The sequence below is a fragment of the Seriola aureovittata genome, chromosome 11, assembly GCF_021018895.1.
Source record: "Seriola aureovittata isolate HTS-2021-v1 ecotype China chromosome 11, ASM2101889v1, whole genome shotgun sequence".
In the NCBI taxonomy this organism is placed as follows: domain Eukaryota; kingdom Metazoa; phylum Chordata; class Actinopteri; order Carangiformes; family Carangidae; genus Seriola; species Seriola aureovittata.
Genome location: NC_079374.1, coordinates 20,173,636 through 20,188,056, shown reverse-complemented (window position 1 = coordinate 20,188,056; position 14,421 = coordinate 20,173,636). Strand labels below are relative to the sequence as shown.

Genomic DNA, 14,421 nt, shown 5'->3' with positions numbered 1-14,421 from the left:
GGCCACTGACTGACTTTTGATGTGTGAACTTTTGACAGATAATCACAGCTGTCCCATTGATCAGTTCAAATGCAGCAACAATCGCTGCATTCCCAAAAAGTGGCTTTGCGATGGAACAAATGACTGTGGTAACAATGAGGACGAGGCCAATACTACCTGTACAGGTATGTACTGTACCATCATTATGTTTGTCTTAGATGTAGTTTTGCTTTGGCTGCAGTTTGATAACTGTATTATTATATCACTTGAATATAGATAATACTGTGGAAACCGCTTATAGTGATCACATCTGTCCAGGTCAAATTGGTCACTATAAACGGATGGTAACTACAGATTTTTTTTTTTTTTTGAGCTTTATAATTGTTACATGATTATAAAGTAATGAAATGGACAGCTTTGCTGTTTACTTATTTAAAGAAAAAACAACATGAGCAGCACTTTGGCCATCTCCTGCTCCAGGCCTAGTCTGAATGATCAGGGTGAAAACATTACACTCCACTCATGTAACACATCTGCTGCTATGAGAGAGTGGGGATGATAATTACGCACTGTAAAAGTCCCAAAGCAGGAGCAGAGCAGGAACAAGAGAGAAAAATAACTAAGCCATGGCAGTGAGTGCGCACAGCACACACACACACACACACACACACACAATATGACAGTATTACAATAGCAGGCTGAAACAAAAGTTCTTTACATATGTTGTCATTTATGAAAAGACCCAAAATGAACACTGTAAGTGGACTACTAATTATTTAAACAGCATTTGTAGAAAAATGATTCTGTCCCAAATTGTATCCAATAGTTTCCACTGTATTTTACAATTTAGGCATTTTTTGCAAAAATGATTTGTTTCCAGTGGTTCTCTTTGCACACTGAGTGATTTTCAAACTTTATACACTTGTTTGTCTCCAAACATGCATCAGTCATTTTGTGAATGTATACTGAAGTGTCATTTTCTGAAATAGTGATATCACCACAACATATTGTGATTTCAGCCTATTGTTCAGTTAACTGATCTAGTTTTGAATTGATTTTCATGAAGCTTATGCAAACAGTAAGAATTAAAGATTAAACATATCTCTCATCTATAGAGTAAGGCAATTCAAAGCACTTTACATAATGCATCAAAAGTATTAAAACAAGAAAGGGAAACGGCATAAATAATATTTTTCAGTGCCGTTTTTTGATGAGATTCTCTCATTTCAGATGTACTTTATTCATCAAAGTCTTGAACAGAGGTTTACTATGCTGTCAAAGCAGTCATTACGGTTATAACTTGTGACTCCTGAGTAGCTTTAGTACAATGCAATCAATCTCATTGTGTGAGAGTACTCTCCAGTATCAAAGAGCTGTAGCACCTACGTGGGGCGACTGTATGTCAGGAACACTTACGATATATCACATTGCTTCCCATGTCCTCAATGGTATCTCTTAGGAGCTTTTTATCCTTAGAGGATCAATCAACCTGCATTAGGCAGAGGATGATGAATTCTCCTTCATCGTCAGATTGACATGAATATCCCACATCAGCAAGAAATCACTTGGGTGCTGTCTGTGGCCAAGCAGCATGTAACTGACAGCCCATCAAGTAACAGCACATTTCCAATGGCCTTTACACCGTCCATGCTCTGTGTGATTGAGTGATAAGGAGTATCCACTGGGCGGACACTGATATCCTGGTGTAGTAGTGATTATTAGCGTTGTTGTGCACATCCTGCATTGACTTATGCACATGTGATTGAATTAAGTAGCTTCTTTCGTATTTCTCAGCCCAGCCCTGTCAGGCCGACCAGTTCTCCTGCCATAACAGACGATGTATACCTCAAGCCTGGAGCTGCGACCGGGAGGATGACTGCGGGGACATGTCTGATGAAGTATCATGCAGTGAGTCACACATGGCTATTTGCCACATGTCACATGTGTCACTCTGTATGGATTGTTGCTCTAATGGGTCAAGATGTAAAATAGTCCAGCTGTGTGAATGAAGCAAGTACTAATAAGAGCATTATGGCAAAGACTTTTTAATCATCACACGTGTTTTTGGGGTCAATCATTCCATTCTTGAAAGTGCGATGTCCCAGTCATGCCTTTAAGGAATCCTTTCAAATCTGGCACAAACATTCACTTGGACTGAAAGATGACCTGATTGGATTTTGGTTGTCAAAAGTCAAATTTCAAGGTCATTGTGACCTCAAAAATCACATTTCTGGTCTCTTGAATTTGATATCTCAAGATTGCCTTCAGGGGAGTTTGTCAGATTTTTCACAAACATTCAATTGGACTAAAAAGATGAACTGATTAGACTTTGGTTGTCAAAGTCGCGATCACAGTGACCTCATGTTCTTGTAAATGGAATATATCAGGAACGCTTGGAGGGAATTTTGTTACATCTGGCATAAACATACACTTGGATTAAAGGATGAACTGATTAGAAATTGGTGGTCAAAGGTCAAAAGTCACTGTGACCTCTCAAAAGAAGTTTTGAGCCATAACTCAACAATTCATACACTGATGTGATAAAATATAGGATAAAATGTGTATACAAAGTGATGACATTTTCTATCCAAACTTCACTTTGACATAATGTTCTGCAAAAACACTTCTGGTCATTCACTGCTGTAACTCAGGAAGGGGAGATTGTGACCATATTTACTGCATTTGACTGGTTGGCGGAGGCGTACAACCGTGAGGTGGTAATCCCACTGTCTTATTAAACATCTATGAGGGGTGATAGGGTTGTTGATTTGAACTGCTAACTCAATGATTATGTCATTAGGTGTTTGTGTTGCTCTTTGAGGTCAAGATGTAAAACAGGCCACCCAGTGAATTAATCAAACACTAATTTAGGTATTTCGGGCAATCACTAATTGTTTACTCATCACAGTTGTTAATGATATACCTAATCGGAGGAGATTTGAAGTTACAATAAGTAAGATGTCTTTGTGCCTCAGTGCTGGCGGGGGCTACAGCCGGAGCCATTATATTTTTGGGTTTTCCATTTGTTCCATTCTCGTACATGAAAAATTTCAAAAATCACTTTCCATTCTGCACGTGGAACACTCTAAATGTGACTTTATCAACTGTCAACTGTGCCAGAACCTTGTAAACTTTTTTCTTCTTATGGATAAAACTTCAGGTTTCACCTCTAATGGATAGGGAGAAGATATGGATTCATTTGATGTAATTTGTTAAGAACGTTCTTTTTTTTAAACATAATGTCTTTTAAAAGCAAAACTTGTAAAGCTAATAAAATTAATTGGACCTAGGCACTTCTGGCTTTCATTCCCATTTAACATTCATGTTGCAGTTTTCCACCTATAGTGCTGTTAGTGATATATAAAACATAAATCACATATAACAGCCCCCCCACCCCTGAGCCTCAGCACTTTGTGTTTAGTGGTAATCATTTGTAGCATGCTGACATTAGCATTCGAGCCGGTATAGTGTGGCTGTAGACTTATAGTGTTGTTCTATATCAAGTTAGACACAGATAAAATAATGATTTTATTGATAATTATTAAAGATAATTATATCCTATGCTTACGTTAAAACAGGGAATTGAGAAAGGAAAAATAAAACATTTAAAAACCATATATTTGGAAAGAATTAAGTTACTTTTACGCAAATGGTTTCAAAGAATTTCAAACATCCATATTTGTTGATGCATCACTTGCCAAACAGTCAAGCTCTTTGAAAATAATGCTGCTCACAACTACTTATCATTTTCGTTACTTCCTGAATATTTCCTGAATATGTCTCTTTCACATGTATCACTTAATAAGAGTGAGAGAGTTTTAGGAGTTGATCTATTGATGTTTTGTTCATTAGACCAAGAAGTAGACATGAGCTCACTGATGGCATTAACTTAGAGGGGTGGTGCTGAGTAAACGGCATACTTTTGTGCAGTAGTTCACTGTTCTTAGTTGTTTCTCAGTGGTATTATAATCTCAGTCAGCTTCAGTTGGCAAAAAGTTGCAGGCTGTGTTTTGGATTAATCTTGGTAAATATAAAGGAGGAAAATACGTGGCACACCATGATGGCCTGAGCTTTGCGAAGTTCTTTGAAGTTTAACCTTTTCTTTATGGAAGGGAAAAGAGCGTTTTAGGCTGTAAAATATGTTTTCAGCAGGGAAAGTTGAACTGGATGAATTACCAGCATGCATTTAAAAGATGGGGGTAAAGGTTTAAAGATTCTCCCTTAATCACTATTTGTACTAAATCAGCCTTTTACAGTGATTGATGTTTGCGAAACGCTGCACTGTGCTCTATCGCCCCAGCCTCCCTTTGTGTGTCCTAAGCTGCTTCAATACACAGTCACAAACAGCCAGGGTGTAAGCAGTAATTAAAGTTGCTCATGCTCGGCTTCATTCAGTCAAAATCAAGCTGTGCAGCAAAACATATTCTCTCCCATATTGTTGTCTGAGCTTCCTCAGGCATTACTTCTCTATAGGCACTGTACTGTGCAGCTTTGGCAGCTCACTTAGCTTCAGTGGCGCTACTGTGGGTTTTGGAACACCTGAAGCTCAGTGGTGGCCGCCTTAGAGATTGATGCTAATTTGGATTTTGTTTGTCAGTAGTTTAGTAGTTGTCACACAGTGTCTCATATTTGGCTCTCTGTTCACTTGAAGCAGTCATTATTAATGGATCCTGGTGTTTCATTTTTAGCCAAGCTCACTGTTTGCTTGAAACCTTCATTATTTATGGATGTTCGTGCTTCATTTTTAATGAATGTTAAATTCCAGCCAGTCATGCCCTGTCAGTGAGACCTAACACATTTGATGGAAATATAGAAGACACTTTGACAAAGATACAGTATGTCTCTGCGACAGTGCCTAAGGTATTTCAGGCAGCAGCAGTAGATGCCAACAAATCAATTCAAATGAATACTTTTCATTCTTTTCATTTCATACTGAAGTCAATAAAGCTTCAGGCATCCAGTAAGGATATTTTAAAAGTTCTGTATGTACAGTATCTTAAAATCGGGAACAGGACTGGTATCTGATGGGAATAAAAATGTTGATCCTAACAATGTCATTAGACCACAAAATGCAGTAGAATCTGTATTCCTATACCTCCTGCAGCACTGCTAGAGAATATTGATGCTATAACATTGACCAATTTAGTTCATGTAGTCTCCTTGACTGCAGTGATGGATGTTGGATCAAATATTGGCTGACTACAGAGGTAGTAATTTGCTCTCACCAGCTTACATTGTCAAGTTAAGTTTGCAAACGGTCTATAGCTCAGTATCACATACATGTTGTCTCAATTGACTGGCCCAGATCAGCAGCAAACGCAAAAACTTATAAATAAGAATAAAAATGCAACACAGAGACATCCCTTTCCAGACTTTGCAGTGGGAGCTGTTAAAATAGACAGTTTCAGAAATGAAAAAGTGGCTGGGACTGCATGGTGACTGTTGAATTTCCAACCAAGTCAGTTAGTTGATGAAAGTATTCTCAAGACAATAATCTACAAATACATCATTTTTCTTTCCCTCTTTATCACCAACCCCTGATATGGACCCAGCTCATAGTAGTTTCAGAATCTATGTCATCTGGATTAAAGATTATGCAGACTCACCATGATGTGTCCATTGGATTACAACTCAAAGCTGTTTTCTATTATATTTCACCCAAAACAACAGATATCAATTGTAGAATTGCAGTGTAAATACTGTATGTCTTTAAGTTGGATTGGACTAGTAGTTGATGTTTATCTGTTTGTAAACCTTTCCAGGCTTCCCCACCTGTGAGCCCCTGACCCAGTTCAGCTGTTCCAATGGACGATGTGTCAGTGTGAAGTGGCATTGCGATTCAGGCAAGGCCAAGAACAGAAATCTGTTGATTTTCTAACATTACATTTTTCAGCCATGGTATTTTGTGTGTTTGTTTGGTGACACCTTTCATGAGTGTTCGCGCATATGTGTAGATGATGACTGTGGAGATGGCAGCGATGAGGTGGGCTGCATCCAGTCTTGCTCCAACACCCAGTTCCAGTGCACCAGTGGCCGTTGTATCCCAGACCACTGGGCCTGTGATGGTGACAATGACTGTGGAGATTTCAGCGATGAGAACACGACCTGCAGAGGTGGATCAGCACGTAAGAATGCCAGCATTACCTTTTTAAAATGCTGTGAAGTATTGAGTCAGATAAAAAGTACGTAGACTAACACATCCCCTCCAGCATAAGACAAATCTTGTTATTATTCATGTTTTACATCAAGATATTAGTAGTATGAAGCCAGCTTATTTATAATGATCCCATTATATATTAAGTCATCACAAGGATATGCTCCTTTGGAATTTCACGAAATACTGTATCTGCTCTGCTTCGAGGCAGAGCTGTCTGCCAGCACCTTTGTCAGGGTGGAGTTGCCTTTATATCTGTTTCAGTGTGCTAATGATTTTATTTGCAATTCTAATCAATGCTTGAATTTAGGTGCTGTAATTACAAGTTTAACAATTAATCAGCTTGAGTCCAATAACTTTGTTTTCACACTCACGTGTGACTAATCTTATCCAGTCTGTCTGGGGGAATTTTACCATCAGGAGTTGAATCATTTAATCTAATTACCACAGAAACCTCATGCAAGCTCCTAGAAAACTCACAGCTCACTTGCTTGTCACTAGAATGTGTAGACTATTCATCAAACCATTTCCTGATGGGAGCTGCAGGCTTCTCCACTCCCCCGTGCCTGCTTTTACCCTAGGGGACTGAATCTGTCTTAGCTTTGCTCCGGCTGTTGAGGAAATGTTTTTTGGATTTGACTATAACATATTAAGTTTATGGATAATCAGATTCCGAACATCATATAGACTGAATTAAAAATGCAATAACACAATTTAATTTATAATGCTGTTTATTATGCAATTATGTTATGTTCTCTTGGTTTTATTTGGTTTACAAATTCTTTATATAATTTAAAATATACTATTTCGTTTCCTATTAAATGATTGAGGGATATTAAACCATTACGGAAAACCCTCACAGAAAAAGTGTGATGTATTTCCCCCCAGCCATATAGCATTTTTTATCAATAGAGGATCTATGCAGTGACTCCAATATTTGCAATGCAACACATACAACATAATGGTCTAGTGGTACCAGTTTCTTTTATTTGTAATGAATCCCTGCTGGAGAGAGATATAGTGAACATTAAAAGAGACAGAAACATCTTAGAGACGTAAAACTTAAATGCTAGAAGTGAAATAACATCCCTCTTTGGAACTCACTGACCTATTATAGCTGCCAAGTGCCCTGCTTGCGAAGATAAATATTTGTAAACAGTAAAAGATGTCTTGTAAAATAGTAGTTCAATACTGCCGTGCCTTTGCCCATGACACTGTGCTGTAGATTCGTGAAGCACTCGTAAAATGACTTTTGTTTCAGTGCTGCCACCTGTGATTGAGTGCAGTGGGGAGGAATTCCACTGTGTCACAGATGGAACCTGCATCCCTGAGCGCTGGAGATGTGACGGAGACAAGGACTGTGAAGATGGAAGCGACGAGAAAGACTGTGAGGGCACCAAAAGGATGTGTGACCCCAAGGCCAAGTTTACCTGCAAAGATACAGGTAGTGAGGACAGTACACTGTGAAATGACACAATGGGTCCCAGAAGTGAAATATGTCTTGATACAAGCTATTGATGCTAAAGATGCAAAAAGATGCTAAAGGTGGTGTTTCCTTTTTATTGACAGTTTTAGTTGGTGAGTATATATATAAATCTTGTCCAGTTGATCAGTTGTCTGAAGCAGATGTTAAACTTCTAGCATAAGGGACGTCTGACTGAACTAATGGATAGAGGAAGGACAGTGAGTATAAGTGAGGCACATCAAAAGAGACATAGCCCCATCAGCTTACTTGATTGACTATTGTTTCACATATAGAAATCACTTCAAGAAACAAAAGACAGAGATTCATCATTTTACCGCTCTGTATGTGGGTTATATCCTAGAAAACGATCCAAAACAATTCACAATTTCACTTTAAATTAAACATGATCGTCTGGATTTTTATCAAAGCCTAAAGCAAATGTAGTTTATCTTCTTAACCTTCACAGAGAAAGCTGTAATAAACAGGATATATTCGACTAAATAAAAGACCATCTTTACTCCAGTCTCTTTTTTTGGTTTTTTAGAAAGGTGGAAAGAATCTTAATCGTTTCATGGGCATTTTTGTCTCCATCAGTTGTAAATTAAGCTGCAAAATGGCTCTTTCCTTTCATAAAAGCTTGATTTTCTGATGACGGGCTTAAGAAATATCAACTGTGGAACAGCACAGTGAAGTTTTCATGTACTTGTTCGAAGAGTTAAGAGAAACCATTTAAATGGTCTATTTAAACAGCCTCTTGTACCCAAGCCCAACATCCACGTTCTTTCAACAACTGAAAGCAGAAGGTCAGAGAAATGTTCTTTGCTTTCTGTTTTTAACTCTACAGCTTTCTGCTCATCCCTTGACAGTATTATCAAGAATGGAAGCAGTGCTGCATGGTGAAGGGTTGCTTAGACCACACAATTATTATTCACCCTAATTCTGCAGTGTCACACCCCTGTGCACTGGTGCAGTTTGCTCTGTCCTCCCCAGAAGAACGGAGTGCCCTTTCTAGCAATACTCAAAAAGGCTTTATGAAAAAGGCCATTTTAACTGTTCAGTTGAAATACAGGGAAAGATTCTGTTTCTTTATTTACACTTTTATTTTACTTTACTTGACCTTATATTTATAAGGCAAACATGTCAGAGTACATGTGGATGCAAATACACATGTAGAGGATAAAATGCTGCTGAATTTTCAATGTGGACAACAGTACAACAAAACAACCTTGGTATGGTCATCCGCACACAGGTTTATTTGTTTGTCAGTGTCCATTTGGAAAAACATATGTAGAAAAAAACATATAATAAACCTACAACAAATAAACACAAAGAATAGGTGAGCTTACAGTAAGAACTAGTAAGTATTTATCCAGCAGTAAATAAAAAAGATATAAAAAATTAGAAAACAACGTATCTTGAACAATTCTAATATTTTGTAAAAGAGGGATGTGTTGAGGTCGACTGTCATGCAGAGCATCCACTGTTCTCAGGCTCAGTTCAGGATCACTGCTTTGCTCAAAATGAATGAGTTTATTTGAATAGTCAGTGTTTCCAGCTCTTACCCCTTACCATTTTTCTACCTATGTGCATGTATTACACATGAGTTAGAAAACAAAAACATGTACAGGATGACAAAAAAATTTGAAGATATTTGCAAAGTTGATAATGACAATAATGAGCAAAGTTCTTTTTTTTAAGTTATGAGTATTTTTGCCTTTACTTTTGATGGTACATTGAAATAGACAGGGGAGTCTGAGGGGATGACATGCAGCAAAGGGCCATGGGTCGGTTTTGAACCCATGGCCGCTGCAGTTAGGATTAAGCCCATGTGGTGCGCACTCTTCCAGGTGAGCCACCGAGGCGCTCCCAGTAATCAGCAAAGTTAAACAAAAAAAAATCAACACATGAATTTACTCATGTTATTTAAAAATACAGGAAGGACCACCATAAATAAAAAAGTTGCCAGCTCTGTAGGCAGTCCATCTGTGGATATGCTTCAGTTTTGTTGAATTAAAGATGAAACTTTTAGATGTTTAAGGTTTTCTATGTTTGGAAAGAACATAAAAAATTTATTTCATACTAAAAATAATAGGCAACGGTTATGTTTAATAAACTCACTCAGAAGTACTCCTTCCTTTTTGTTCCTCCTTCTCCCTGAATAGAATCATGATTTTCCCTTCCTCTGCTTTCTACACACTCATGAAACTCATCAGGTTGAAGTAGTGGGATTTTTTTTTTTTGCTGTATCATTCAAGGTGAATTTGCCAGAATCAAGACTGGTTAATTCAATTATACAAATGATTAACCTCCTTGTCTATATGCATTACCACAAGCATGCATTTTGATTCCACTTAAAAGGGAAGATTTTTGTGCCTCAAGTGTTGTCCATATTTTACACATGGAAAAGCTTGTGCATTTGAAGTTCACATAACCTTTCATTTTTATCTGTGCAGCTGCAGTGGCGTCGCATTAAGCATTTAGAAACATGAAGGGTTAAATCAAAAATGTTGTGGGACTATATTTTTGTAGGGCCAACTGGAAAGCTTAAAAGTGATATGAAACCAAAAATACACACAGACATACCTGAACACACACAAGATCCACACACCCTCAGCAGTTGCTTCAGCTTCCCACATCCGTTTGCACTGATGCGGCACCAAGCACAAACCAGTGGGATCTCAAAACCCTATGATGTAGCTTTGATGGAAAAACTGTAAATTGGAATATGCTGCGATCCAGGCTTCACCTGGGAGAGTGCAAAAATGATGATACATCCCGGTATCTGTGTTGTTTTCTTCCTCGCCTCTCCCAGTGGTTCCACCTCTTTCTAACTTGCACAGTGAGGGAATTACACATTACACTCTAGTGCAAGTATCAGCATAAGGACTATTGATCTGTGGATTTTTTTTCCTGAAGATGAACATTAAGTACAGAACTGAGAAAGAGTTTGTTGTTGATTGAGCCCCCCTTGAGAAATAAGATTCTTGCTATGTAATGTTTAATCTTAGGATATGATTAAGAGCTTTGCAAGCACTGAATTTATCACGTTAACTTTGGGGCCAGTAATGCCAGGAAATGTATTTATGAATCCCATGTTATTTGTATAAAAGAAACGAACCGCAGTCAAACTTGGAATTGTTAATTCTCAAATGTTTACATGCTTAAAACAATTAATGTCTGCCTATCTCCACATCCTATATGCTACAGGCAAGTGTATCACAAAGAGCTGGGTGTGTGATGGAGACATTGACTGTGAGGACCGCTCAGATGAGGAGTCCTGTGAATCTGCTATCTGCAAGCCACCCAAGTACCCCTGTGCAAACAACACCTCTGTCTGTCTCACACCTGATAAGATCTGCAATGGCAAAGTGGACTGTGCAGACCGCTCGGATGAAGGACCCATCTGTGGTAATGTTTGTCCTGTCCGTGCATGTCATATCTTTTTTGTTTTGGTTTTGTTTTTATTTATAAAGTGATACTCCACTCAAATACACTACAAAAAAATTGGTATTGCTGCTGTAAGAGCCATCACTCTTCTTGGAAGGCTTTCCACAAGATTTTGGAGGCTGGGCAACGAACTAGCTCAGTCGGTGTTCCAATTAATTCCAAACATGTTTGATGGGGTTGAAGTCAGGGCTCTGTGCAGACCAATCAACTCCTTCCCCACTAAGCTTGAAAAAAACATATCTCTCTGGACATGGCTTTGTGCATTCTATCCAACCATCGTGTCTGAACTACTAATCTGGGTGTGGGTCACAGTGGCAGCAGACTAAGCAAGACAGCCAATACATTCTTCTGTTTAGTGCATTGTCATATTAAAATGATAAAAGGCCATTCACAAACTGGTGTCACAACCTTGGAAGAAATGTATCAGTGTCTGTCCCCAATATTGACTAAATATACTTCTTCCTGAGTTCCAAGGAGGGTGATGGACTAGATGTAAGATTTGTGCAAAGTTTGAGAAGTTGTAGTTGTTTTGATACTTTACGCCATCAAAACTTGTCAACATTGGAATCTGTTGTTATCAAAATTCAAGCTGACCACAGCTGCTGCTCCTCATTAGGAACTTTTTATAGCCACGTTTCAAGCCTACAGGGGGTGAGTGTTTGATAGTCAAAAGATATATTTTGAGCGAAAATCACTTTTAAGTGAAAAGACCAAGAACACCTGTCAGAAATAATGACTTCCATGGACTCTTAGGCATTTTGGATCTTGCAGTGCTCCAACTGTGTTTGAGTTCTTTTGATTGCCATGTCTTGCAAGTATAGAAACATTGGAGTCAGTGGTGTTGTTTTAATGGAAAATAAAACAAAGAAAATGGTGACAAATAAGTAAACCACATTTACATTGCAAATTAAAACCAAGCAATTTCTTCTGTGCAAATCTTTATTTAGATAAAGCACTTTATAATTTACATAAGATCAGCTAAGAGCTGCAAAAAGCTTTAGTGGAAATATTGCAGCTCTGTCACATTTCAATTTTCACTGTCGAGGTTGAGGACATGTTACCTGCTGAGGCTCCTCACAGCATCTGTGCTAACTCTCACTTTTTTCACCTAATGTTATATCAGGGGATGTTGAGAAATATCTACCAGTGAAGTTGTGCTCTCATCTTCTCCTTCACATTCAACAGCTTAGTGCCTGACGAGGAACCAGTGTGTGTTGTCTCAGAGACCAAAGGGACAAAACATAAAGAAATACTCTGCTTTCTCGATAATTGCAAATGTGGAAATGTTTGTCCATCAGCCTTAAGAGGGAAGAAAGGGATCTCATGTGACTAGCCCCAGCCATCTAATCTGTTAAAGTGAGCAGTGTAAACATGGAGGTTCATTCGCTACAGGACTCTCGAGTGTCTGTTATTGTAGCTGAAAAGAGCTTTTGCCTGCTCATAGACAATTAGGATGTGTTCAGAAGGACCTTGAGGATCCGATTGATTTGCACCAGCTCAGCAGGATTTGCACCCACTGTTGACAACTATGACCACATAGTCCATTTACCCCCAGCTGAGGGATTGTCCTTGCCCACAAGACACGTCTTAATCACGGTGGGAAAAGGGAGGCCAGATCAGTTTCATTTTCACTGATATTCTTTGCTGTTTTGACCTGGCAACTTCAAACAAGAATTGGGTGTGCTTGGCAGAAAAACAACTTTCTTACAAGATTAAAGAGCATGAGCAAGTTAAGACATGTCTGTCTTTATATCACATCTGAAAGGAACAGCGCATTATGGTCTTTTTCCAGTTTTGTTTTTGAAGCGGTGTCAGAAATAAAACCCTTTCACCCCTCAGGTGAATTCACACAGCTGCTGTACTGAGGCTGGTTTGTTATGCAACACTTTTGTCTTCATTAGATTGTGAAAACATTCCTTGTACTTGACTTATGATCTCTTGCTGTGAGTGAAAAGTGTGTTATCCTTGCAACATTATGTTCACATATAAAACATTTCAGTTGTTGGAAATTAGAGGATCTGTAAGATGGCCAGATACTACTTTGTTACAGAGCCACCACACACATTTTTCATTCATCATTCATACATAATGCTATTTTAAATCTCTTTCTCTGGGCACCCCGTCGGTTCAACCGGGAGAGCGCGTACCACTTAGGCTCAGTCTTTACTGCAGCGGCCATGGGCTTGAGTCCAAGCCGTGGCCCTTTGCCGCATGTTATCCCCTCTTTCTCCGCGACTTTCCTGTCCCTATCCGAATAAAGGCAAAAATTGCCCAAAAAAATAACTTAAAAAAAAAAGAAAAGAAAAATCTCATTCTCTTTCTCAGAATCTGTAAAGCTTCTAAGACTCTCTGTCCTCTTTTCACCCCAGATATGTGTCTTGTAGCCAGAGGGGGCTGCAGTCACCAGTGCACCGTGGCACCGGGGAAAGGGGTTGTGTGTTCTTGTCCCCCTGGGCTTCACCTGGACTCCAGCAACAAGACGTGTGAGGTGGTGGACTACTGCAGCCATCACCTGAAGTGCAGCCAGGTGTGTGAGCAGTACAAGACCACAGTGAAGTGTTCCTGTTATCCAGGATGGATGCTCGACCCAGACGGAGACAGCTGTCACAGCACAGGTAACAGACCCTAGCTTTTTAATATTTGTTTTATTGATGCTGTTGGTTGTCATGATGCTGAGCGGCTTTGGGTTTGTCTGCTGTAATATTAAATTTGATCCTAGGGCAAACTTGTACCTCTACAGTCTTTGCTTCTGAGCTGGAATCTTTGCTCTTAGACTGTATTCTTGCTGTGTTGGTGCCTGGAAATATGAGTTTTACATTACTTACTTAAAACTCATTTTCCAGAAGCAAAGACTCACACCATAGAAACTGGAAAAAAACATAAGTCAAACTACAGAATTAGAAGGTTCTTGTGTTAGGGCCTCTGAGTGCTGAACGAGTGCAGGGGGTGGTCTGACGAATAGCAATAGATGGTGATTGAGAGTACTGTCAGGTCAAATTCAATCAGCCTCAAATCTGAAGCGACATCTGTGTGATAGGTCCTGTCTGTTTCTATCCGTGCTGATGCTGAGTGAAAGAAACATGTTCTCCTGTCGTAAACCCCCTGAGATTTGTTACTTCACTTTTTTGTGCAGAGGTTCACCTCAGGCCTAATCTCATACAACCACAAACATTGTACCAGTGTAATATCACATTATAAATTCAAACTTTCCGCTATTCTGATTGCTGTCATTGAATAATCTGTTTGATGGAACCTCTTGAAATACAATAGTTACACACACATGCTGTTGGCTTGTCATATGCAGATTTATGGACCTCGTTTGATTACTCGCCTCTCTATTTCACTTCAAGATTGATGGCAGTTGCAGCTCTAATCT

The 14,421-nt window shown here is 39.0% G+C and overlaps 1 protein-coding gene across 8 annotated transcripts in view; it reads left to right on the top strand.

The window, feature by feature from the left end:
- Positions 1-14,421, top strand: part of lrp1bb (low density lipoprotein receptor-related protein 1Bb) — a 251,401-nt gene that overhangs the window by 129,787 nt on the left and 107,193 nt on the right. For all 8 annotated transcript variants that reach the window (XM_056389279.1, XM_056389275.1, XM_056389278.1 and 5 more), the window contains 7 exons: positions 39-164; positions 1,774-1,887; positions 5,742-5,822; positions 5,934-6,104; positions 7,395-7,577; positions 10,806-11,006; positions 13,415-13,660. In XM_056389279.1, coding sequence (XP_056245254.1) covers positions 39-164; positions 1,774-1,887; positions 5,742-5,822; positions 5,934-6,104; positions 7,395-7,577; positions 10,806-11,006; positions 13,415-13,660 — 1,122 coding nt within the window. The remainder of the gene's footprint in view (positions 1-38; positions 165-1,773; positions 1,888-5,741; positions 5,823-5,933; positions 6,105-7,394; positions 7,578-10,805; positions 11,007-13,414; positions 13,661-14,421) is intronic.